This window comes from Protopterus annectens, chromosome 10.part0 (assembly GCF_019279795.1).
Source record: "Protopterus annectens isolate FY-2018-M chromosome 10.part0, PAN1.0, whole genome shotgun sequence".
Classification (NCBI taxonomy): Eukaryota; Metazoa; Chordata; order Ceratodontiformes; family Protopteridae; genus Protopterus; species Protopterus annectens.
In genome coordinates, this window is record NC_056744.1 from 518,384,261 (window position 1) to 518,411,794 (window position 27,534).

General features: G+C 38.6%; 1 protein-coding gene across 4 annotated transcripts in view; it reads right to left on the bottom strand.

The window, feature by feature from the left end:
• The window catches only part of LOC122813204 (voltage-dependent R-type calcium channel subunit alpha-1E-like), a 4,399,719-nt gene that overhangs the window by 1,324,989 nt on the left and 3,047,196 nt on the right, over positions 1-27,534 (bottom strand). For all 4 annotated transcript variants that reach the window (XM_044085387.1, XM_044085385.1, XM_044085384.1 and 1 more), the window contains one exon: positions 6,586-6,692. In XM_044085387.1, coding sequence (XP_043941322.1) covers positions 6,586-6,692 — 107 coding nt within the window. The remainder of the gene's footprint in view (positions 1-6,585; positions 6,693-27,534) is intronic.

Here is a 27,534-nt window from a genome sequence, read left to right on the forward strand (position 1 = left end):
CTGCCTCACAGAAACATGGCTTAAATCACGCATTAAAAATGAACAAATTTTTCCCCTGGCTATAGCATACTAAGAAAAGACCACACATCTAAAAGATGAGGAGGCGGAGTTGCTCTCCTATAAGAGAACACCCTTAATGTTAACTATCTAACACAGAAATCCCTACATTTAAACATACTGAGATCCTACTTTCCAGGATAAGATAAGTACACAAAAACAACTAAACATTCTAGGATCATATATTCTTAGAGGGGATTACAACGCTACCATAGAATCTTTAATCCACTGGGCCTCTGAAGTCCTCCCCCATGAGACAGTAATAATGAGGGGCTTCAGTATAGACTGGACTTCACTCATCTCACCCCATTCCTTAACTCACATTAACATCTATGGTTTCTTGCAACTTATACAAACTCCTACTAGGATAAATAAAGCTATGAAAAAAGAATTCATCTTAGACTGTATACTCACCAATCGCCCAACTACCGCTCAAAAGTAAAGAACAGTACCTGACACTCTAAGTGACCACCACCCAACTTTTTCTATCAGACAACAAATTAAACTCCCTAAAACTAGCTCCCTTAAACATATAAGACACACTAAAAACTTCAGCAATGACAACTTCATTACAACCTTAAATCACTTTAACTGGTCTCCCCTTTTAACACTTCCCCTAGATGATGCAGTTGAATACTTCAAATCTGTCTTTTTAGGCATTCTCAACCAACTCCCCCCCAAGACAAATCCACACTAAAACTATCTATGCCCCATGGCTTACCAAAAACACCAGACAACTTATGAAACAAAAAGACAAAGCATTGGATACCTGGCGTATAAACAAAACTATTCCTAACAGGTAAAAATTTATAGAACTGAGAAACAAAGTAAAAAAAACAAAAAAAAAAAAAACAACCAGAATAGACAAAAATAAAAATGATAATGAAATCCAAACCAAGCACAATGCCAACCCACAAAAATTATGGGCTGCTCTAAACAATATTCTTCAACCAGCCAAATCACAGACTCCACTTCCTAGCATAGATATCACCACTGTAAACACAGCAACCTAAGTTTTTTACCAACTCTGTACTAAAACTGTCAACAGATCCACCCTCCTGAACTCCCGCAATAGTATATAATCCATCAAATAACCTCAACTCCTTCACCCTTCAACCAGTATCAACTTACACCATATATAAACAACTTAACTAAACTTAAACCCAGCAACCTTGCAGCAGACAAACTACCTGCCAAATTACTTCAAAAAGCTGCCAAACCCATATCCTATCCAATCTCAATAATTATTAACAGATCAATCTCTGAACAAAAGGTGCAACTTCTCAGGAAAATCTACCACATTATAACAATAAACAAAGGTGTCAATTCTACTGACCTAACCAACTATTGCCAACTAGCTATACTATCCCCATTTGCAAAAAATCTTAAGAAATGTATCTACACACAGATCCTAAAACATCTTCTATCCAACAATCTTCTTGCTGAAACTCAACATGGATTTTGCCCCAACCATAGTACTACAACTGCACTCAAATTTAGTAACTTAGTAAATCAACAATGCAACAATGGCCAACTAGTTTCTGCAGTATTCCTTGACCTATTAAAAGCATTTGATACAGTTTCCCATGCTAAACTGCTGACAGTACTCTCAGAACTAAAACTAACTACCCCTACACTAGTATGGTTTCAAGACTACTTCTCTCAGATCTAACAAGCTGTTCAGTGGAAAGACTCCCTTTCCCCACTTCTTCCTGTGAAACTAGGAGTGCCACAAGGATCAATTCTTGGACCTCTACTCTTCACTATATTCATAAATATTTTGCACAAAGCCACCCCTCTAGCTAACCTGGATCAATATGCTGATGACTCCACCTTAATCTGCTCTGCCCCCACTCTCATACAACTACAAATTAAAACCCAAGAAGTTTTTACATCCATTAAAACCTGGCTATCAAACTTCCAGCTAATACTAAATCCTAAAAAGACCCAACTTATGCTCTTTCATCCCTCTAAAGCAAAAGTACCCATTCACTATTTTTACATCAGACACTTACCCCAATTTTTCCAGTTGCACAAACTAAATTAGTAGGAGTCATCATTGACCACAATATGAAATTTGATAAACATATATCTCTAACAATAAGCAAAGTCCATAAAAGAATAGGTACTCTTTACAGATGTAAACAGTTCCTAACAAACAACAATAAAGTCATCTTAGCTCGAACCCACCTTCTCTCAACTTTACTTTATGTCTCTCCTGTCCTAGTTTATCTAAATAAAAGTGATTTAAACAGGCTTTCTGCATGCTACAACAAAATAGCAAAATTCACCACAAAGTCCTCCTATCGAACACATCACTGTCAAGCCCTAAAACAACTTTCCTGGCTGGAAGTGCCAAACACTTTAGCCCTAAACCAGCTCACCAAATATTGTACCATTCCAACAAAACTCCAACTTTACAGGAGCTGATCGCCCCTACTCCAATAACCGATAACTAAGATCCACTAACAAGGCTCTAATTGCAACTTCCAAAAGCCGTCACAGCTCTAGGGACTCCCTGTATTCTAGTACCACTGCCAAGATTTGCAACTCCCTACCACTTGAAATTAGGGTGCAAGCTAACAAAATCACCTTTGAAAATCAGCTCAAATCCTACCTAAACAACTCCTGGTCATGCAATTGCCTAACACCTGGCTGACCTCTTCAAATGTCTCTCCCGTATCCCCTAAATAACTTGTCCATTATTCCATTATTACTCCCAGATGTCTATGCTCAGCTGCACTCTTGTCTCTTTTTTATCTCCTTCTATCCTGTATTACTACTTCTACCCTAGAGTAAGCAGAAGAGTTCTGTCTTCTTATGTGCCTGATCCAAATGTAAATATGTTTGTATCGCCTCATAGATAATATTTTATACTATTTTTCTCTACAAATCCTATGTTACCTCTACTATTCTACCTGTATATCTCTACAATTGTTATATCTTATGGTGTGTATATTTTGTAAGCTATTATAATTGATAACTGTATCTTTAAATCATGGTGTCTGTGTAATCATTTTGTTGTTTTGGAGCTTTTCTCCCCAGGCCTCCACTGAAAACGGACAGCTATATCCAGTCAGACCTTCCCGGTAAACAAATGTAAAATAAATACAAATAAATAAAAAATAAATAAAATTATCATCTACTATCATCCCTAATAATTTTGTTTCATTTTCTCAGGCTGTTACTTCAACTCATTTCATATCATGTACATGTAAACTTCTTACTGGTTATTTTAATCATTCTATGGATTCTGCATCTTTGTTATGTTCCACAGGGTCTGCATAGATGTTTCTCCAAAATGTTTGGTGTTAATATTCCATTTGCTTTGTTTCTCACTTTTTTATAAACCTTTTTGAGTCATCAATGAATTGCTTGTTTTGTACTTTTGCTTATATTTATCTGCATATCTTCTAAGTGTTTTCTGCCTGTGCAGATATTTTGAGTTTGTTATTTACACTAGTATATGATATGTCCTGGACTGTTCTGATACTGCATTTTGCTTTTATCATGTCTATCTTTCTAAGTATTTTTGTTGATCTGTTTCTTCTTCCTCTTCTTTACTCTTGTATCAGTAACACTTCCTGTCTTAACTGCTTTATAGTTTTCCCTTTTTGACGTTTCCATGACGACATTTGATTTCTTCCCTCCCCTTTCCCCTGTTGCTCTGCGTTTTTGTGGTAAGACTTTAATCTGTTATTAATTTAGCTATACCATATCTCTCAACCTCTTAGTGCAAGTAATCTGGACAAAGCCTGACAAAAATGGGGGGACAAAGGCCCAAAAATAGGGACGTATTTTAAATATTGCTCATAAACTTAGAAAGTTGCTGGAGTAACAGGCTCTGTTTTAATATACATTTTCTGAAGGATTTGAACTCTGAAACTCAAATGTATGTCATTATTTAGTAACTTCAGTCCTAAGATAATCCTAGTGATTTGCCAGAAAACCATACATTTTATGAGGAACAGACTAAAAATATAAGCCACAACTCTGGACATTCTGCGAAAATCTGTACAGTTGAGAGGCATGAGCTGCACAGTAATATATCCTACTTACTTCTGTTATATGAATTTCAGATAATAGTCTTAATTACTGTGTTGATTTATCAGACTTCTAACATTTTGGTCTTACTGACTTACTATAATCTGTTTATTTCACTAATCTTAATATGTATACCATCTCTAGTAAATCAAGAAGCTCTTCCCTTAGATCATTTTCTTCTAAACTAAGGGCACAATCTTTGTTCTCTGTTTCCTGCAGGCATTCTACAGAAAGTTCCAGAACATCTTTCATATGGGAACTCACTGGCCTGTCATTCCATAACACTGACTGCATCAGAGTTGCTTTTTATACTTTATATTGTTGTAGAGCTTAAATATAATATCAAAAAACTGAGAAGAGAGGGAAGACCAGCTCATTTCCTTTACAACACAGATGAGAAACAAAACTAAAACATTTCAAGTTCCACTTGACAGTAAACATAGAACTTTACAATTTTGAGTGACCCAGCAGGCAGAGACAGGTAGATAGTTATTAAATATGTCAGCCATTATTGTGGCATAGGAAATATGATTAGGAGTAGAGGTATCCACATAGTCTAACATGTTCTCGTTATTAGAGAATGTATCCGTTTTGTTATTAAGACTGCTAACTGGTCTGGTCCATGCACACAGACAGATGTATAAAATTGTGAGCCAAAGGCCAGATCTTAGTCTCCATTTATGTTGCCAAGGATTATCAACTTACTTTTTGCATTTTTAGAGAGCCATGGAAAGGACTCATGATGTGTTATTTGTGGAATCTCTTGAAAAGAGGTTAAGTAACAGTCACATTTTAACACTGTTGATGTCATCATCATTAAAGTGGAGTTTCTTTGCATCCATAGACTCATTTGTGGGTGAGACACAGAGCAAAAAATGTTATCAGGATAAATTATTGTATCTGTCCCAGCATGTTTGTGTTGGCTTATATGGTTTAGCTTAACTTAGCATATTTTAGCCTTATGTAACAATGTTAGTGTTTTTTATGTGAGAATATAGCTATGATGTCATATTTGTAATACTGAAGGCTATAATGGAGTAGTGCAATGTATTTTCACAGACGACAAGCAGTTATAATGACAATGTTGAGGTGTAATTACAACTAAAAAATGCCAGGATTAGAACAAAATAATATCAAATTGTCAATGGATGGAACATGACTGGGTTTAATATCATAAGAATATCTTTGCATCCACAGCTGTAATTTGTTTTTATTTTGTAATGCCGAATACTGATTTTAATTTTCCTTTAACATGTATACGTTAGAGAATCGGCAATATATTTTTTCTTGAAGAGTAGAACAATACCAGCGTAGCAAAAGAAAATTGTAACAGGAAAAATATTACTAAAGCACTTTTTTAGTAATGAAACAAAAACTGTTTGCTGATAGGCAGATATTGTCAGGAGAAAGGCAATGCACAGAAACCTTTACAGAAGAAATTACTAGAGCTAGGAACATACTTTTCAACTGCACAGATTTTCGCAGAATGTCCAGATTTTTGCCTCATAATTTTGTTCTGTTCTTCGTAAAAATTGCTTTTTTGACAAATCACTGGGATGATCCAAGGATTAAAATCACTAAATAATGACATGTATTTGAGTTTCAGACTTAATATCCTTCAGAAAATGCATGCTAACACAAATCCTGTTGTTCTAGCAGCTTTCTAGGTTTATAACAGCAATATTTAAAATGTGCCCCTCTTTGTTCCCCCTATTATATCAGGCTTTGTCCAGATTTCTTGTGCTAAGAGGTTGAGAGGTATGGCTAGGAATATGATTAGTTTTGGATGTGTTTCCAGAGTACAAAATCAGTTTACAACTGAACAGTGGTGTAATTAGTGCAAGTGACATGCAGGCTTCATCAGACTGAAGAATGTACGTGCAAAGCTGTAGCATTTAGAATGTATTTAAACCAAACAAAACACATAACCATTACATGTGATGTCTAGTAATTTTAATTTACATCTTAAAGTGGTACACCTGGAAATTTTTGAAAAGTCTGAAAGCAGTGTGATATTTAGTACTGGAAATGTAACTCATGCCCTGCTGTAAAATTATATATTTGACACATGACTGTTGCCTTAGCAAGAGTAGACTGTGTGTGTGTGTGTGTGTGTGTGTGTGGGTGCATGTGTAGGTGGGGGGAGCTGTAAAAGTAATAGCAAATATGAGCTATTCTTATTACAATATTCATTGCTGCTGCATTGTATGGATGATCATAAAACCATTAAATACATGCCAAAACATTATAAATATGGAAACTATTATTATTTGTTGTAATACTACCTTGCATTCAATTTTCTTACCTTAAATGATAAAACTGCATATGTCCAAACATTTTCCAGAACTGAAGTTCCATAAACTTGCATGCAACATATATTTCTTAAGGTAAATGACCAAATGGATTACATAAGCATCCTTACCTAACAAATGAAATGAATACAGTATATACCTCAGAGGTATGTTTGATGAAAGTAATACTTACGCCAGAGCAAAAGCTATCAGTGCTCCAATTACAACAACAAAATCTAGAATATTCCAGAGATCTCGAAAGTAGGAACCTTCATGAAGTACCAGACCCTGGTCAATCATCTGAAAGAGTAAAAAAGAAAATTGTAAGCTATTTAAAGTAATGCAGACCAATATGCTTCATCCATGTGACCTTGCATAGATGTGATTTGTAAATGAAGCTGGGGTGTAGAAATGTTAGTGTCAGTTACAACATAGAAAGGATATTTTTGTACATGAGTTTTTTTGCAGTTGAGCTTGACTCAGTAGTTTCAACACAGCTATTTTTATTAGTTGGTGGTGTCTGTAGTCTAAATAGAAGCAATCAATATCAGAACAAAACATTTGACAACAAAAGATTTACAATAATTGCCATTCCTGTCATATTACAGTTCAAAATGTTTCTGATCATTGCAAAGCATAAGCTACAACTAACAGCATATGGTAATTACTCCTATGTTTGCAGGATATCCAGAGACACTATGATCCTTAAACGATTTTGAATATTTCTGTCTGTACATTTATGCATTCTTGTTTAAACAGTAACAAAAAAAAAGCATATAGCATATCTAGACCTTGCCAAGGCCTTTGTCACTATTCCCAGTGTAGGCATTATTTACAGACCTGTAAATCTGAAAATAAATTCTTATATTGTGCAATGGATAGCTAACTGGCTGTCTGACAGAACCCATGTGGTTAGAGTAGAGGGTAGAAGGTGACACTTCTGAAAGCAAAACGGTACAGATTTGGGCCCTCTACAGTTTTGTATATATTTCTCAGACCTTCATGATAGTACCTCTGGGCTGTGGTTTACTAAGTTTGCAGATGACCTTAAAGTGGGTGTTATTGTTTGATCTTCAGCTGACTAATAATTACTCCAACAAGGCCTACAGCATGTTAACAGCTGGTGCAAGGCAATGGTCTCAAATTAAATGTAACAGAAATGTAGCATAATTCATTTTGGTAAACAAAACAGTTTTGCTTACAGTATAGGAGATGAACTGTACAGTTAGACACTGTTGTAAGGAAACTGGGTACTCTTGTTGATAATTCCTTATTATTTAACCATTGTGTCTCCACAGTAGTTCAGAAAGCCTTTTATCTGGCCCATATAATTTCCAAAGGCATCTGCACTAGATTCATTGAAGTCTTAATTCCCCTTTACTTGTATCTTATCAGACCCATTACTGAATATAATGCACTTCTTGGCATGCTTTTATTTAAACATATCCCACAACTTGAGAGATCTCAAAGATTCATAACTAAAAAGATCAGTTGCCTCAAAAATCTTAGTTATCAGGAGAGACTGGCAACCCATTCCCTGTACTCAGTTCATTACAGACTCCTCTGTGGAAATCTATGTCTAGCCTTTCGTGCCATGAAAGATCCAACCATATTTGATCTCCTATTCCCTTGAAGAACTATCACATCAAATACTTGATTAAAAGTACTAAAGCTTCACCAGCAGACAAATAAGACACATTGGTGTGATAGATTCATATCCTAACATATTCCTCACCTGTGGAGCAAATTCCACTACATGTCAAGCACAATAGCACCCTTGCCACCTTCATGGTAAACCTTGATAACTGGATGGGCAGCTTCAAATTCTGCCCCAGTTTATCTTCTCTTGCTCTTCTTGAGGCTAGAGGGAAATTTTGAATATTTTTTGGGCTAGGTTCTGAATGGTCTACAGACTGCTTGCCAAGTACTTACTAATGAATCTATGAACCTATCAGTTTATTACCTTATCTCCGAAATAAACACTGCTCTGTCATTTCTGACACTGCTACAGGTCTCCCTAGCAGCTAATGCATCATATTAGCAAAGGCACCCCCTACACTCAGACACACACACACTCATGTGCACATTCATGCACACACACACACACACACACACACACACACACCAACACACACACACATGCATATTCATGCAGCCTCTTTTAAGCACCTATAAGAACTCAAACACATGTCAACACACACACACGCACATACTGACAAACAACTGCACTGAAATTAGCTGCACCTCGAGTGCTCACATTAGAATGAATGGGTGACCACCATGCTTTTGGGACAGTCACTCTTTCCTCCTAGATAAAATTTGACTCTGCCAGGCAATTATCTGAATTACACAGTCTATCAAACTTAGAGCTGTGCTCATTTCTGGGTAGAGCATATGGTGGACTAGAACTGCTTAAAAGAAACTGACCAAGCACCAAGGAAGTAAAATCCAACAAGAAAATTCGCTTTGCAAAGCTCTTAAATGTCCAAAAAAATAAGTAAGATGTTAGTGCTTTTATCTTTAAAATCACTCACAAAGGATTAAGGCTTCATCAGGTTTATAAAACAAAGTGAAACCTGGTGCTATTTTTAAAAGGACCACCTAGACTGTGTAAATAATCATATGAAATTACATAATGTTTTTGTTTCCCTTTTGAAGAACTCTTGTAATTAATACTATTGATCAAACCGTCTCCTGTGCATGAATTCAACATAGTTTTCCAACACTATTTTAGATTCACAGGAGTGTACCAGGCTAATGACAATGGGGCCTTTTAAGCTAGCCATGTATCCCAAATCTCTGACAAATTTTGATGACCTTGGTAAGTGCAAACAGGGGACTTACAAGATGAAACACTTACAGGCAGGGGCCTTGGAAATAAACCACTAACAGGTTGCCAAACCAGGGATGAATTTCCTATTCCCCATCCATTTGTTCAAGTTGAATTGAATTGGGATAGAGGATGGGGAGCTTGTTCCCAAGAAGGGGTAGTCTCTGAGATACATACCTGTCTTTCCAACAAGTCCTATTTATATCAAAGGCAAGGTTGAAGTCTGCTGAATGGGTAATTTTAGTGCCGTTTATTTTGTGGATATGTTTATTTATTTATTTATTTATTTTATTTTACATTTGTTGACTGGGCTAACTGGATATATGTCCATTTTCAGTAGAGGCCTGGGGAGAAAAGCTTGACTACAACATTATTCTAAAATTGTAACCAAAACATACTACAAAGGAGTAACATATTTTAAAAATTAAATTTGATATAGTGACTAGTAAAAAAAATGAAATATTCATTGCATAAGAGAATATAAAATGACATGTTTATAACAGGATTTACATGTGTAAAGGCAATATTAGAAAGTTAAAATATAATTTAATATAAAAAGATAAAGAAGGTGAATTTTTTTTTTTTTTGGATATGTAAGTAGTCTGTCAGAGAGGGCTCTTATGATGCCTTGTATGCCAGGTATAGATCTCCCCTCAACAGCCTGTAGGAAATAGAATAGAGGTATAGACCTTTGAGGCTGTCTACATAGGACATGTCATTTATACCCTGTAATCTTTTAGTGAGGAAGTTCTGTGTATGTTCCAATTGTTGGATATACCTGGTTAGGTACTTACCAAGGGGGGCATTATACGCAATGACAGGTCTGATGAATGCCAAATACAATGCAATAATAACTACCTTGAACCTAGATACCACACCTTTGTTTATAAGTTGCACAACATACAATGATCTCCTCATTACTGTAGATACATGATGGTCAAAGGCAAATAACTGTCTATGTGTGTTCTCAGGTCCTTGACTGCTGTGTTGACTTTTATGGTGTGTTGTCAATATGATAGTTACTATGGGCGGTTGACTTCCAAAAGGATACTATTATGCATTTCTTGGCATTTATTTTTTGTTCACAGCTCTAACAGCAGTTGTTTGTCTGTGTCAGTCTTTCTAATTTGCAATTGTCTAAAAATGTAGTTAGTCATAAGCCTTTGATGTTGGCCTTGACTTCAGTGAAGCAGATGCCAAAAAGGAGGGTCCCAGGACCAATCCATGAGGGATTCTGCTGTTTACTGGCCTCTTTGTACAGGTGGACTCTCCAATTCTAACTTCCTGGGTCCTGTCTGTGAGCCTTGCAGGTATCCATCGGGTGACATAAGAGTTTATAATTAATCCCTTGAGTTTGTCAGCAGTGACTGAGTAGAGTATTGCACTGAATGACATGGTCAGGTCAAGGTAGGCACTGTGAACCACTTTGCCCTCATCTATTGCATTAGTTACCTTTTCATAGAAGTCTGCCAGGTTAAACTAGGATAACCTGCCCTTGATGAAACCAAACTGAGTCAGGTCAAGTGTCTAGAAGTTTCCTAAATCATTATTGATCATTTCCATGACTTTGCATATGAAAAGTACAGTTGTGTAAAATCTTACCAGAACAGTAGATGTCCTTCTCTTCACTGTTACAGTATTCTTTACCTAAAAGATCTCCTGTCAAGGATAGCTCAACTTCTGGCCAGTATACTAAAGCCTTTAGTTCTTATAGGTGCTGTATGTCACAAGTATGCTCCCTGCAGAAGGCATAAGGCATAAAGGTGATATCCAGATGCACACTCTCACAGGTGAGAAAGCCCAAGGAGGAACAGAATACCCTTGCAAGCAAGGAGAACATGTGCATTCAGAAGGAAAAATGGGAAGAGGAAGAGGAACCACCTGGCCAGGAGGGCAACAAAAATGCCAGACAAAAGCCATGACAGTGGGGGTAGAAAGCAGGGAGGGGCTGAATACCACAACAGTGAAGAGAAGTACATCTACTGTTATGGTAAGATTTTACACAACTGTACTATGTCCTTCCATATCATTGTTGCAGTATTCTTTACTTAAGGGAGAGTACAACAGCTTAATATGAACCCTAGGAGGAGGAAGGCACAGATGAGCCCTCAACAAATCCATGCAGCACAGCCCTGGCAAAACCTGCCAGGCCCTGGAAATATTATCCATCTTGTAATGCTTAGTGAACGTATGAGCAGAGGCCTAAGTAGCATCCTCAAGGATGGAAGTGCTATCTAGACCCTTGAAAAAGCACAGCAGGAGGTAACTGCCATAGTAGAGTGTGCCTTTACAGACAAGGAAAGACATTTGCCATGAAAAGAATAACAACAGGAAATGGCTGTAGAAATCCAGGAGGACATGGTTTGTTAGAAACAGCCAAAGTCAAAGTGTTGGGATGAAAAGAAATAAAAAACCTGCTCAGATTTGTTGATAACTTTAGTTTTATCCAAATAATATCTGAGCTATCTATGCAAATCAAAGTCTAAAGAACCTTCTCGCTGACAAAATGTGGAGAAGGAAAAAGGGAAGGAAGATGAATAGACTGATTACGGGACAACTCAGTGATGACCTTTGACACAAAAGGATTAGTATGAAGAGACAACTTTTCTTTGTGAAAAACTAAGTATGGAGAAATAGCCATGAGAGACTGAAGTTCATACACTCTATTGCTTCAAGTGAGAGCCAAAAAGAGAACAGTCTTCGAAGTACAACGTTGTAAGGAAGCTGAAGAAACAGGCTCAAAAGGAGCTCGAGTCAATTTTTCAAGCACAAAACTGAGGTCTCAGGAAAGTGGAATAGGCTTACTGGGAGGACTGATATGAAGGATGCCTTTTAGAAATTACATGATCTAAAATCTAGACGCAAGAGAAGAAGACAAGAGAGGTAGAAATTGCTAGAGCTGAGCTTTAACTGAAGAATGTAGCAGACCACACAAATAAGAGAGAAACAGAATAACTTCCGTAGAAAGGGGATCCTGTTGATAAGAGAGTCACCATACAGAAAATTGCTTCCTTTTGGACATATAGGATTTTCTGAAAGTGGGTTTCCTGGTGCTGCAGAACCTGGAGCACATCCTCAGAAAAGAGATGCCTAAAAAGGATCAAAACTCTTTCACCCACAGTGTAAGTTGAAGAGTGGATAGTTGAGGCTGGACAAGAGATCCCTTCTCTTGTGCGAGAGGATCCATCCGGTGAGGTAACTTGTGGTGAGTGCCCATGGCCAAGTGATAAAGAAGGGGGAACCAATGCTGTCTGGGCCAAAAGGAAGTCACTATCAAGATTTATTGAGAGTCCTACCTGATCTTGTGCAGTACTCATGGTGACAGAGTGGACGCATAGAGAAACATCCTCTTACAAGGAAATAACAAGGCATCAACATTCCGAGAGAGTAGACATGTGACACTGGAACACAATAGAGAAAGTTGTCTGTTTGGAGGGGAAATGAAAAGATCTACCAGAGAAATACCCCATGATGGGCCATATCCAGGAACACATCTCTGTGAAGCATCCATTCCTGAGCTTATGAGCTGGACTTGTTCAAAGAGTCTGCCACTAGATTATGCTCTGAGAGAATGTAAAACACCTTAAGAATCACTTGATAGTGGACAGCTAGTTCAAAGACATGAAGCTCTAATCTCCACAGAAGATAGGACCCTGTGCCCCCACTTGTTGACATACCAAATCATTATAGTATTGTCTGTGAAGACTTTGAGAGGGCTTCAGATGAAAGAGGGACTGAAAAGCTTGGCAAACCAAAAGCAGAGCCCTCCTCTCTTATATGTTGATATAGTCTGACCACTGATGAGGAGGCCAGAGCCCCAGAACTTTCAGGGGGCCACAAGAGGTATCCCACCCCTTGCTTGGGGCATCTGTAAAAAGCTCCTAAGTGAGAAATGGAGATTGAAAAGAAAGCCCTGGATTGAGGGGGAGTTGAAGAATCTACTTATGAAGCTCAAGCTTGAGACAGAGAAGATAAGGCACAGGGAACTCCAGATGATGACAATGCTGAGGCCACACTGATCTGAGATAAAACAGAAGTTTCCCCATATGGAGCCTTGTGAGAGGGAGCATCAGGATGATGGAAGCCACGCATCCCAGGACTATGAGAAATTCCCTGGCATGACAGACACCAGAGGGAGAAGGGACTGGAAAAAGCTCATCAGAGACCAGGCCTTGGAGACAGGAAAGGATGCCAACATGGGAACATGCGGTATGCATCCAAGGAGAATATAATCCTGGGAAGGGGTCAGAACTGATTTCTGAACATTTCTGGTGAACCCCAGACAAACAGTAAACCAGAGATACTGAATCAGACTGCTGGGAGAAGGAGAGTGAATAAGCAGATCATCTAGATAGGGAAAAATATGAATACCCCTAAGCCTGCAAAAAAACAATGACAGGAGCAAAGCATTTGGTGAATACCCTTGGAGAAGTAGATAGGCCATAGGGCAAGGCAGAGAACTGAAAATGCACAAAATAGACAGAAAAACACAAAAATGTCCTGAAGAGAGGCTGAATAGGGATGTAAAGTTATGCATCTGAGTGAACTTTTCCAGTAATATTCATTGTATTCTAAATCACTAAATCCACTACTGCTCCTCTTATTGTTTTTTTCTTGCACATGGTCTAAAACTGCAAACACAAACTTCTTGAAAATAGTGCATGTTCTAGAATACTTGAAAAATTGATTAAATTTATCCTCCTTTTTTGGCATTTGTGTTCACACATATTGTACTTTTTATTTTTCTAGTCAGTTGTCCAATGTAAAATAGTTCACATGATGTGTACATAGCAATATGTATCACACACAGACTAGCAAAAAAATTCTCCAGAGGGCAATACGTTCTGGTCATATTTATACACTATACACGGAGACCTTCAGGAATGTATCTATACATTTTATAATTAAATCAGTGATGATAATGATTAATTGTGATATGTGTCAGTGACTGGTCACCTCAGGAAGTCAGATAATACCTAAAAAAAAGTTTGAAAGTGACAGAGTTGCATGTGTGATTGGATAATTACATTGTCTGTCCTGGAAAGGATTACAAAGTGGAAGAAATGCATAATGATTTCTTTGTGTCACCGACTGATGTGATAAAGGGGGAGTGTCATGCCTAAAGCTAAATGTCTTCACTTTCAGAATTTTTGACAAAGTGGACCTGATTTTAATCCATAGATATGTGGATATGCAAGTTCAGACGAATTCCATAAGGGTATGTTTTTGTTCTGTTACTAAAAGAATATAGCTGATTCCATAATTACTCTCAGAACTATTTATTTTTGACATGATGCAGTTGAGCAACAGGAAAGCCAGACTGAAAAAGATAAAGCATCAAACCTCAAATGATTTTTTTTTTCAAATTCTATTCTAAATTTCAAGCACAGAATATAGCAGCAGGAATCAGACAGCATCTCACCTCATGCACTTGAGGCTCATGCATGATTCATATGGACATCTTGAAGCTAGTCCGACCAATAAGCAGCTTATATCCAAGATAAGTAAAAATTAATATCATTATTCAGTCCAGTAAACAAGACTGTACTGCTAAAGGAAGATGTGAGTCGCCCTTAAACAAGCTAGCAAATACATGCTGCATTCTTACCTTTCTGCAGTGTGCTACAGGTCCATGTCATAAGATTAATAAACTGGCTTCTGATACTGAAACATATACTGTTGCCTTTTACATATCATTTCACCCATTTTAAAAGAGATGACATGTTTTCAATCAGGTACAATAGCAAAGCATACAAAGATATTACTTTGCAAACATACTAAAATTTGTATAGCACTCAAAGTGAGCTTCTAACTGGATGTCCATAAGTTGCAGCCTCCACAAATGGGAATCTATAGCATTCATCTGTTACTCCTAGCAGCTAGCCTCTGTTGTAGGTAAGCCCATAAAAATCAATACTGATATAAAAGACTGCTTTTAATATCACAGACATCTGAACAGTTGTATTCTTGCTTTGTTGGGTATCTGTTGGGCATAGTCAGCAATCCTTTAATATCTCCTCTATCAACTTCTGCATGATTGGAAACCAAAATCTTTTCACTGACCATGTTTTTTGTGTGTGTTTCCTTCATAAGGATGGACTTTATGTGCCCCCCCTCCCCCCCAAAAGGAGAGATATCTATACCAAGCGATTGCAGCCCCCCAAACATCTCCAATGCCCAAGTGAGAACTGCTCTCTCCAAAGCAAAAAACACAGCATCCATGGGACCTGATGGTGTCCCCGGCTGTGTGCTCCACAAACTCAATGAGGAATTAAACCCACAGCTAGGACAGCTGTTTAATCATAGTCTTACCTCTGGATACATACCCAGGGAGTGGCGCACTGCAACTGTGGTCCCACTTCACAAAGGCGGTGCCTCCACCGACCCTGAAATTACCGCCCATTAGCTTGACAAGCCTTATCTGCAAAGCCATGGAGAGGATCATAATGGACCTCATAAATAAAGACATAGGAATTTGCAGACTTTGGATCCATCCCAGTTTGGCTTTGTCAAAGGCAGATCATGCCTTCTAAACTTGGTTGACTTTTTCAAACAGTCACCAAAGCCATTGATGAGGGAAAGGCAGTCCATACAGCCTACCTCGATCTGGCGAAGGCCTTCGATACAATACCCCACTCGGGTATCATTGAAAAACTCATCAGCTTAAATGTTAACCCATACATCACAAGATGGGTTGCAAACTGGCTGAGGGACAGAACCCACAGGGTCAGAGTTGCTGGCGCCATGTCAGACTCAAAGCCTGTCACAAGTGGTGTACCACAGGGCTCAGTCCTGGGCCCACTCTTGTTTGGCATCTACTTTTCCAGTACAAGCAAACACAGGGGGTTATGGCTGACAAAGTTTGCAGATGACTGCAAACTGGGCCATAGTAGAAAACACATCTGACACAGATATCCTTCAGAAGGGTCTCACAGAAACAGATAACTGGTGCCAGAGCCATGGCCTAAAGTTAAATGCCAAAAAATGCATAGTCATACCCTTCGGGAAAAACAAGGTTACCCCTAGCTACCAAATAGGTGGCAATCCACTGAGCACAGAAGAAGTTATCAGGGACCTGGGGACCCAGGTTGATAGTAGTCTGTCATTCGACACCCATGTAGCTAAAGTAGTTAGGAAGACCTTCTACATTGCCCACCTTATCATGAAGGGATTCTCATCTAGATCAAGGGAGGTCATAGTCTCCCTATACTCATCACTCATCAGACCAATGATTGAGTACAATGCCCCATTCGGAATGTATCTGACCCGACACTTGCAGCAGCTGGAGAGGCCACAAAAGTTCCTCACCAAAAGGATAAAGGGTCTCAAACATCTGTCCTATGCTGCCCGACTGAAAGAACTCCATCTCTATTCAGTCGCTTACCGCTTGCTCAGAGGTGACCTTTGCCTAACATACAAGGCCATGTCAAACCCAGATTTGATGAATATGCTTCACCTCAAAAAATCTAGATCCATCAGAGCCACAAGGGCGGGAGACTTAAACCTTGACATGGCTATTAATAGGACGTGCTGGAGGGATAGATTCATCACCCAAAGACTCCCTATGCTGTGGAATAAAATCCCGGTATATGTGAGGCAGAGCACCTCGCTGGCCTTGTTCAAGAGAAATCTTGACCAATGGATGGGAGATCGCAGATATACCCCAGGGATTACCTCAGTATCACTGCTCAACAGAGGCACAGCAAAATAATGGGTATAGTTCCCCATACTAAAGGGGTGGCGTAAGCCACAAAACTATGGGCTAGGCTTGTAAATGCCCTCGGGCAGATAGCCTAGTATGAACCTATGAACCTATGAACCTAATTCAAAGTACAATTTCTGTAGTCCTTTACTGAATGTTAAGGCTGGATCCTTTTAGAATGCATTTTCTATTAGCTGAAGCTATTACTTCATCTTTGTAATTATAATATTTCTTTATAATGTCAGCATCAGTGCCATCCCTATTAATTTATTTTTTTCTTACGCCACACATTAATGAAATATTATCTTAACTGTTCTATTACTGCACTGCTTTCTATTTTAGTCTTTATTTTTATCAAGGTGCAGACTCTTGGGATTCCATATTCAACTATCATGCTAGCACATTTCTCAGCCACTTGTACACGCTTCTCTTTTTCTTATCTACTTCTTGCAAAATAAGTACACTTGAAAATGATACCCCTTCTAATACTTTTAAGACGATTAGCTTTAGTAAATATCTGAGAAAGATTTGTATGGAACTGTTATTACCATTTCTGGGCTTTACTGTAAGTGATGTAGAGGTGCCCTTAGCCAATTGAACTAGCAATTACTTCTACAAATCTTAAGCCCAGAGTATCAGAATATCACATGACTGCTTTAGCAGTTGTACTGTTTGTAGCTGTTACAATGTTGAAATGTTACTTTGTTTTTTTTTCTTAAGGAGGTGTTGCGGTGGTACCAAAGTCTTTAATAAAGCTTGAATAGAAGTTAACCATGCCTATAAAGCTTCTAACTTCTTTGGCATTTATGAGTGGTACCAGTTCATGTATGGCTTTACTTTTAATAAATTCAGGCCCCAGATCCGTGGCTTAAAATGTCAAACTGCTGACTTCAGCAGATTTTTATCACATGCACCTTTATTTCTATTCAAGACAGCCCAGCCCCATTCTCTCTCTCAGTTAAGCAATTTTTCTTAGTTTGTCATTGCAGTAATTAATTTTTTGCTTTCCCACATATAATTATATCATCTCTACCATTCCTTATATTCCTTATTATTTATATTATCTTATACTATTATTATAAGGTGGTAGTGAAACTCAATGGCCTTGGAATATTGATGAATCTACCATATTAGATGTTGTTAATCCCATGTGTGTGTGTGTGTGTGTGTGTGTGTGTGTGTGTTTGTATGTGTGTGAGTATGTGCATTTGCATGTAAAATGTGATAATATTCCTACTGTTTGAGTACAGCTAATGGCGATGGTATTTCAGGCCCATTTTACTAAACCCTCCTACCCTACTCGATTCAGTTATTATATCATCTGCTATAGGAGTCAAACATCTTTCTTTGTATATGCATTCATAGCTGTGCTAGATATCATGTCACGAAAACAAACCAGAATGACTAATCAGAATACAACTGAGTATGTATTAACATTTCCCTTACAGTATTATAACAATTACCTCTCTTCCTATTTTTACATGATGTTGGGGAGCTATACCAAAATTATTCAATGTCTCCAAATCAGATAGAGCCAATGCTAACTCTACCTAGTCACTAACCCTGAAAGGATATTTAGTTATCGCAATCCTAGCTTTTAACTCAAGTAGTGTGATTTGGGATATGAAAATAGATTTGTTTAAATATGGTAATTAAGTCAAATGGGTTTAATTTTGTTATGTTTTAAAAGCAGTTTAACAGTTTGCTTGCATTTGCAGTTTGTATGTTTACAAGCACAAATGTGATTTTTTTCTACTATTGTATTCTTCTGTTTTTGTTTAGGAAGTTTTGTGTTATTGATGTAGTTTGCATTCCAGTTAGTGCTCCAGTTTATTGTGAATTGCCTAGTACTTCATTATATACAAGTCAGGGTGTAGCTGTGATCAGAGAAGGCTCTGTCTTTTTATTACATTGCCTAGTGAATGCTTAGAACATTGCAGTTTATTTTTTACATTATGTTGTTTATATCTGTTTTTTTTTTTATCAAGAATATTGAACCAAAAGTAAATTTACTAGAGCCTAATGGATTTTTTTTATGGTTGCATCTCTGCAGTATAGTTAGTTCCACTTTTTAATTTAGTAATTTTGCATTTTTACTTTATGACACACAGGAAGGCTGAGCTATCATCTGAGTGTAAAAATAAGGTTTAGATTTCAATGTCCTCATTAGATTTCAAAGTATACATTTCCATGTACGGTTGATGTCGGTGTCCTGGAAAAGACTAGCATGCACTGCACATGTGCACGTACTGATGCTCTCTGACAGTACAGTTAAAGAATGCAGTTGCTAGCATTTTTTGTCAATTTATTTTGCATGTATTCTTAATGCACGTACAGAATGGATTTGTTTTTAGTAATGTGCATACTTTTTTTTTTTTTTTTTTTTTTAATTAATTTGAAAACTGGGAATTTATAAATGTTATTTGCTTACTTTTTCTGTTTGCAAAAGTGGTCCTGTGGGTGACAGTCAATTTATGATTACTATTCATAATCATCATCATCACTAACCCCCTTTTCCCCTTCATACATGGGTCAGGGTGTTGTGTCAACTATCACAACCTTTAGCAACTCAATGCTACTCTCCTTCCTTCTTCAACAACCATGCCTGGCTGTCAAAGGTAGTCTCCCACACAGTCTCTTTTCTGGATGCCAAATTTCCTCTTGCCTTCTTCCTGTCTATCTCAAATCTTCTTCATCAGACTGTCTTCTGATTTCCTGCACGTGCCAGAACTACCATAATCTGCTCACTTTGAACTGTCTTGACAATTGGATCTATTTGGGTTGTTGCTCTAATGTCCTCATTTTTTCATCGGCCCCACCTACCATCCATCTCAGGTACTTCATCTCCATCACATAGGTTCATAGGAGGTTAATAGGCTAGCAGCCCTAGAGCCTTTACAAGCCTAGCCACGTTAATCCCAAGTATCCCCATTTGTTCTTTTTCTGTAGTTCACAGAATGAATTTATCAACAGATCAGGTCAGTGATCAACACCGGCTACTCCTGTCCATTAGGGACATAGGTGCCACCCCAGGAGCGAATTTGTGGTCTCCCATTAAATTATTTAGGTTGTCTTTGAATAGGGTTAGTGAGGAGCTTTGTTTTACATGAATAGGAAGTCTATTCCAGAGAAGCGTCTGTTTCTGGCAAACATATCTCCCTCTCCAACATGCTCTACTAATGTCACACTCTAGGTTGAGATCCCTGGAGTGAGTGACTCTAGTGCCATGTGACTTGCAGATGTGCAGCATTGCCATTAGGGCAGGGTTGGGGAGTGCCCTACAGGCCAGGCACAAGTCACCTCTGAATAGCCTATAAGATACTTCTTGTAATACGTTGGCATCACTGGAGGACTCAATGGTTGTTCCCAGTTTGCAATCATCAGTGAACTTGGTGAGCCAAAGGCCATCTGCCTTGACCTTGACTTCTGAGAAATAGATAACAAACAGTAAGGGGCCCAGCTCAGAGCCCTGTGGTACTCCACTGGTGACGTGTATACTGATGCAGGTAGAGTCAATAATTTTGACAGTCTGTCAGTTAGCCAATTGGCTATCCATCAAGTAAGGTAAGAGTTAACCCTTACCTGGAAGAGTTTCTCAATGAAGCCAGAGTGGGAATTGTGTCATGATCTTCTCTGAATGAAGCCAAACTGGGCTGGGTCCAGCATTTGCAGGTTTCCTATGTCCTTGTTGATAAGGTCCAGGATAATTCTTTACATAGCCTTGCAGATGAATCTGGTTAACTTTATGGGTCTACAGTTCCCAGGGTCAGCTGATGGCTACTCTGTGTGCAGGAGGATTGCTTTTATTGTTCTCCATTCTGCAGGAACATAGCTAGTTCTCAAGCTATGATTAAAGAGAACACCAAGGGGGTCCACTAGGTCTTGTTTTAAATTGTTTATTAAACAATCTGGAATATTATCTAGTCATTGAGGCCATGCTTTTGGTCTTGGTGAGTGCAGAGATTATCTGTTCTCCAGATATGCTAGGTAGATGGTGGGTGTCAGGTATGCTTTGGGATATGCTAGTTGGTGATGGGAGGGGGGGTGATGTTTGTGCTGAATCTGTCAGCTAGAAGGTTGGAAATATATTCTGGTGGTCTACAACTAGTTGAGCACATAGCTGAGCATTCGCTTTTAGACTTTGGACATAGCTAATGAATGCCTTATGATTATCATTGGCTAGGGATGCAATTCTAGTTTCATAATTTGCTTTAGAAGACTTACAATATTTCAGATTTTCTTGTTTAGTCTTAGGAGGGAACTCTTCCTCTGAAAAGTGATATTCCTCTTTCTTTTGGAGGACAGTTTCTTCCTCTTGTAATATAATCTGTTTATATTTGAAGTCCACCATGATGTCTTGTTTTTACGAAAAGACCTGGTTTTGATCCAGGTACAGAAGAGTTTATGCAGTCACTTAAATGTTTGTACAGGGCATTTGCGTGCACTTCTGCCTAGTAATTATTGATGTCTGTAACTGTGTGTGGCATGAAGCTTTTTATACCACCACTTAGTAGGCTGTATTTAGCTTTGGTAAACTTTTTTATAATTTTTGTTCCTCTGAGGGTGTCAGTATCAGTAGTTACTTTAAACGAGACTGATTTTGGATCTGACCTAACCAGAAAGGGTATCATGCATGTTAAAAATGTCCAGAAACCTCTGTGTGAACTTGTTTTTGCTCCTGTATGTCCCCTCAATCTAAGGAAGGATAGTTTAAATCTTCCATGACTAAGAGATACCAGTAAATTGAGGTAGGTGGTGTGTTTATCTTGGTTCATGGTGGGGGATCTATAGCTAGCAATGATGTGGTATAGTACTTTCCCAATAGTTAACTGGACATGGACTAGTTTGAGAGAATCATGCTGTTTGACCAGTCTGAAACTGTATTTAGTTTTAATGAAGATGGCTACATCTCCACCTTTGGTTCCTTCAGGATAATTTTGAGGTTTGAACATGTGGAAGGCATTGTAGCCTTGCATGGCCAGGGTGCTCTCAGCAGCTTTGAATCATCTTTATATAGTCCCGTAGCCGCAGAAACCATTGCTCTCCCTATCAGCTTACTAATTGGTCTATCTCAGAAAGCCAGGTCCCCCAGCTATGTAAGAAAGCCTTTATTATTCCTCTACATAAAGGAAGTAATAATAATGATATTCCAAACTTCCACCCTATTGCTGTCTTATCCCCTGTTTCTAAGCTTCTTGAAAAATGTATACACCAACAATTCTTACCATATCTCATCAACAACCAGCTTCTTACCCCCACACAGCATGGATTCAGACCTGGTCATAGCACCTCCACTGCTCTCTTCTTCTTCCTTGATAAAATTAACAAAGCCTGTGATTCTGGCCATTTCGTGTCCGCCCTTACCCTCAACCTGTCCAAGGCATTTGACACTATTTCCCACAGCTTGCTTCTTAATAAACTCTCCAAACTAAACCTATCCCCTTCCAGTACCAAGTGGTTCTCCAGCTACCTAACAACCAGACAGCAAGCAGTCAAATGGAATGAAGCCACTTCACCCTTCCTTAATACTCCCACAGGTGTCCCCCAAGGTTCCATTTTAGGGCCCCTACTATTGAATATATTCATTAACAACTTCTATCAAGCCATTCCAAACTCCAACCTCATCCAATATGCTGATGATTCTACCATTATCTGCTCCTCCCCTTCTATCCCCACTCTAAATAAGCTTACCCAAACCACCTTCTCCTCTACTGAGCAGTGGATGCTACACCACCATCTGGCTCTTAATGCAACTAAAACAAACTTATGTTATTCACCGCCTCCAAAACCTCCTCCCTAGATAAACAATTATTATAATCAAAATCAAAAATAATACTCCCCTAGAAATAGTTTCAGACACAACTACTAGGAGTACTCATAGATGATCAACTAAAATTTGACAAACATTTACAAGTAAATATCAAAATAAAACACAAAAATCTTGGTATGCTATACTGCCATAACTGTTATATCTCTCCTTCCACTAGGCTCATACTAGTCAATACTTATCTCATCCCATGCGTCATATATGGTGCATCTATCCTCACCAATCTGCAATCCTCCCTCAAAAAAAAATTTCCTCTTGCTATAACAAGATATCAAAACTTGCAACAGCTCACAGACCCATTTCTCACCATTGTAATTCTCTTCACCAACTAAACTGGCTTGAGCTACCTAACCTCCTCTCTTATACCCAACTCATCCAAGCACACAAACTCATTTACAACCCCTCTCTTTTCCCTCCCTAGCCACTACCTTTGAAATGTAAGACTTCTAAGATCTAATTCCCAAAATCTAATTAAATTGCACAAACCCACACATCCAGCTGGGAATCACCTAATGTCCTCTCTTGCACACCTCTGGAATTCTTTACCATCTCCTATCTGCATCATCAGCAGTCTCTCCTCATTTAAAACTTTGCTGCACTCACACCTAACTTCACAATGGAAGTGCTCCTGTTCCCATCCTACCTAGTCCTTCTAATACCACTTCCTACTCTCCTAGAACTAAATATGCCATCACTGCCTCCTATAATTCTACAGCTCTATTGAACTATTTGACCAACTACTTAACAGTTACCCTATGCTGCTACTTTTTGTAAAAAAGTGTTTTTATTGCTGTTTTACAAGCAATACTGATGTATTCTATCATTGTTAACCTTTTTTTATTGCATTTACTTTGTATTTCTATGAGATAATCTGTAATGTAAATGTGCAATGTGTACTATGTATTTGTATTTTTTGGAGCTCTTCTCCCCAGGACTCAAATGAAAATGGGCTACTTGTGGCCCAATTGGACTGCCCTGGCAAACAAACTGCAAATAAATAAAATAAATAAATGTCTCAGCAACTGCACAGATGTCAGCATCCTCTAAGGCAAGGAGTGCTTCCAGGGAGTGCAGTTTCATGTTTAAACTCCTAGAATTAAGCAGCACGACCGTGAGTTTGTCTCAATTAGATTTTGTTACACTGGAAAATTTGTTTTGACATTGGCTGAAAAAGACACTAAGGGGGAGGCAAGGGACTTTGCCAGTATCCGAAAGCCTAGGGGGGACAAGTGTAGACCATCTCTAGCAAAGTAGCAAGGTCCATCTACCATGTCCTTCCAGGCTGACAGATACTGGATCTCCTTGGCCTGACACCAGAAGCTGAGCCAATTGTTGAAGTCAATCATTTTTTGTTTATATCGTGCAATTATCCTGGGTGAGGGTAGGATACTGCTTAGGGCTAGGGACATACCTATCTGGGACACATAATAAGAGAGTTCCATCATGTCTCTCTTTATATAGCCAGACAGGTATATCTCAAGTCATTCACTCCAACATGGACTAGGAGAGAGTCATAACAGCACTTCTTGTTGATTACTTGAGTGCATGCATGATTTGTCAGAATGTTGCACCTGATAAGCAACTGACTGAAACCTTCTCCTTCTCCAGTTTAGTAGGGGGGCATCTGTGTGCCTCACTGTGGAGTCGCCTATGACTAAGACATTTGATGTGGTTTGCCTTAGGGGCTTATTGAGACACAGGTTTGTGTGTTGATATGTGTTGTGGTTTCTTTTTGCTTAGTGGTCAGTGTGGGTTGTGTGTGTTTGGGAGGTTTCTGTTCTTTTGGCATGCTTTTAGTCAGAACCTCCACATAAGTAGTTGGGTCTACACTGGAACCGCGAAAGCCCTAGCTACCAAATACATAAACACTGACACATATTCCGTGAACTGCAAATCCACTGAATGCCCTAAACTGTGAAATTCAAAAACTCGAGCCATCATAGTTAGCCCATCCCACCACCCGCTACATACTACCTACCCAAACAAAATAAATAAACCACATACATACACTAACCAAAACCTTACTTCTAACCCTAAACTAAACCCTACTTCTAACCCTAAACTAAATCTTACATATACCACCATGTATGCACTTAACCTGCACCCTAACCCTAAGGTCTGTAACTATCGCACACTTAACTTAAGAAGCTATACACAAACAGAATAAATAATCCACACACATACACTTAACAAAACCCTACTTCTAGCCCTACACTAAATCTCACATACATTACCATCTATACACGTACCTTAACCCGCACCCTAACCCTAACCCTAAGGTCCATAACTATCACACACTTACCTTATGAAGCTATACCGCAGAAGGGCCAACCATGACGATTCGACATTTTGGATTTCACACTTCAGGATGATTAATGTTTTTGCGGTTCGATGAAGACGTGTCGGAGTTTACGTATTCGGGTAAGTGGACCTTCGAGGTTCTAATAGGGAACCATGTAGTTTTAGGTCTCATGACCTTATTTTGTGTGAGTGGTGAACCATGTGTGCTGACAACCTGTTTGATGTCTAGTTTGTTTTTACGTGAGAGAACTCCCTCCCAGAGTGTATTTGCATCTCTCACATAGGGTGTTAGCTTGCTTTAGGAGTAAATGGTTGCCAGTATAACAATTGATACATTGCCTCAAGATGCCCATATCAATCAAACTGGCAGGAAAAATGATGGGAAACTGCCCATCCATTGTGGAAAGATTTTCTGAATGTGGTATTTGGAAAGGAAGTGGGCTACCAGGACTTGGTCACAAACAGCAAAAATGAAGCAGTAATTCAATTGAATACAGTTAAAGTGCAGTGCTGGCTTAAAATATACTTATTTTTCAGTTTTTTTTCAGTGAATGCCTTTGATTCCATTGCAGATGCACTCCAGACCTCTGACTAAATTTTCCAAATGTTGAGCAACTCCTGTAAACTGAGTGCAAATCTGTGCAAATGTGAGGCTTATACACAGGCAAATTTAAACAGTTTTAACACAACGACCAGAGGGACCTAAAACTGAACCTTTCTCCAGTAATCCCCAGCTCAGATGGGTCCTGAGCTGCACACATCTGCCAAAAGGGTGCAGGGAGGTCCTCTTAATGTAAGATGGCTGGTTTAAGAGCATAATGATACCAGACAGTCTAGATTCAGCACGTCTGAATCTAGCCTATGCTAAGTAAGGCAAGAAAACATTATTTCTAGATGGGAAGAAGTAAGGGAGAGTCACTTAAAGGTCAAAGTGAGAGCATTGAGTAGTATACTATTAGATGACTTACAGTGGTACCACCCTCTGCACAAACTTTCAGCTCTTCAAGCAGCTGTGAACAGTGGGAGACTATGGAGAGCATTTCCTATAGAGGGTTTTAAAGTGGAGAAGTTTGCTTATATGCAAGCATGGGGAACAGAGGTTGCACACTGCTTTTATACCAGCATGATGAAAGACTTTTATAAAGTTAAACCCTTAAGCCAATCAGATAAGCTATCAACCAGTAGTGCCCACCTTGGATGGGTTGAATTTAGCTCTCTGCTCCCACCAGAGTGCCAAAGAATTCTCTCAATGTAAAACAAACTGACTTTGAGCTCAAGTGCAGTAAAAAATGATTTAGAACAGAAATAAGAATTCCTGCAATATCAGCAATCCCTGGAAATAAGTTCACTAACCTTGAAAAATGTTCACAACATGCAAAAACTTTGCAAGACTTAGAACTATATTGGCAGACTCAGAAGAACTTTGGCAAACTCAGAACAGCTTTTGCAGAATACTGTCAAAGCAACCTAAGAGCATTACAGTAATAAACAGATGGAGTTTCTTTAACAAGTACAGGTTGAAAAAGAGTGATGAGTTCAACAAAATAAATAAATGAGCACAGAAGTGTTAAATATCACTGAAACAGTTAGAGCAAGTATAAAAATATACCTCTATTAGCTTTGTGTGGGCCAGATGGTTTTAGAAGCAATCAAAGTCTTGCAGTCATAGGTGTCCAAGTCAAGCACAAGGAAGCTCTGTATAAATGAGCACAATCTCAAAAAAATGCAATTCTTTTATACCAGCAAGATAGAAGACGTTTATCTTTATCTTTCACTTTTCTTTGCCTTGCAACCTGATGGAGTTTGTTTGTTAACATCTACTAAGTCAATTTCCAAAAGCTAGTAGAGTGTCTCTGATGCTTTGCTCTTCAGTATTGCAACTCTTCTCTTATCCTGTTTGTTAGCCAACCAGTATTCCTTCTTAGCCCGGCATGTCCTTTCAATAGTCTCAGGTTTTTCAGAGAGGAGTCTCTTTTGCTTCAAATTTATTTAAAGGAACAATGGACACTTATATTGCACAATGTAATGTACAAGGAGCTACTTCTACCTCTCCTTCTGGTGAGCACTTTTCCAATAATGTGACTATGTTCCGTCCAGATTTATGGAAAAATATTTGGGGGATAGACAATTTAGAACAGACAATCCGTCTTCTACTGTGGGACAAAATGCTTCTTTAAATGTGCCTAAAGAGACTCAGGACTTATGTGACAGCTTAGAGAAATTATTGATAGCTGTAACGAAAGCACATTTAAATATACTGGGCTTACAATGCTATTTAGACCTTAACATTTCACCTAGAGGTCTTTGAGCATTTAAAAGCCCTACTACAACTTTTAATATATATGATGATACTGACAAGGCTTTCTGCGATCACTGGGTGGGCAGCAGTACATTGTTGTGCAACAGAATGGCTTTCTGTTCTCTTAGAAAGAGCTACGCTGAAACATAATAAGTGAAGGCAGAGATTAAGCGTACCTTTTCG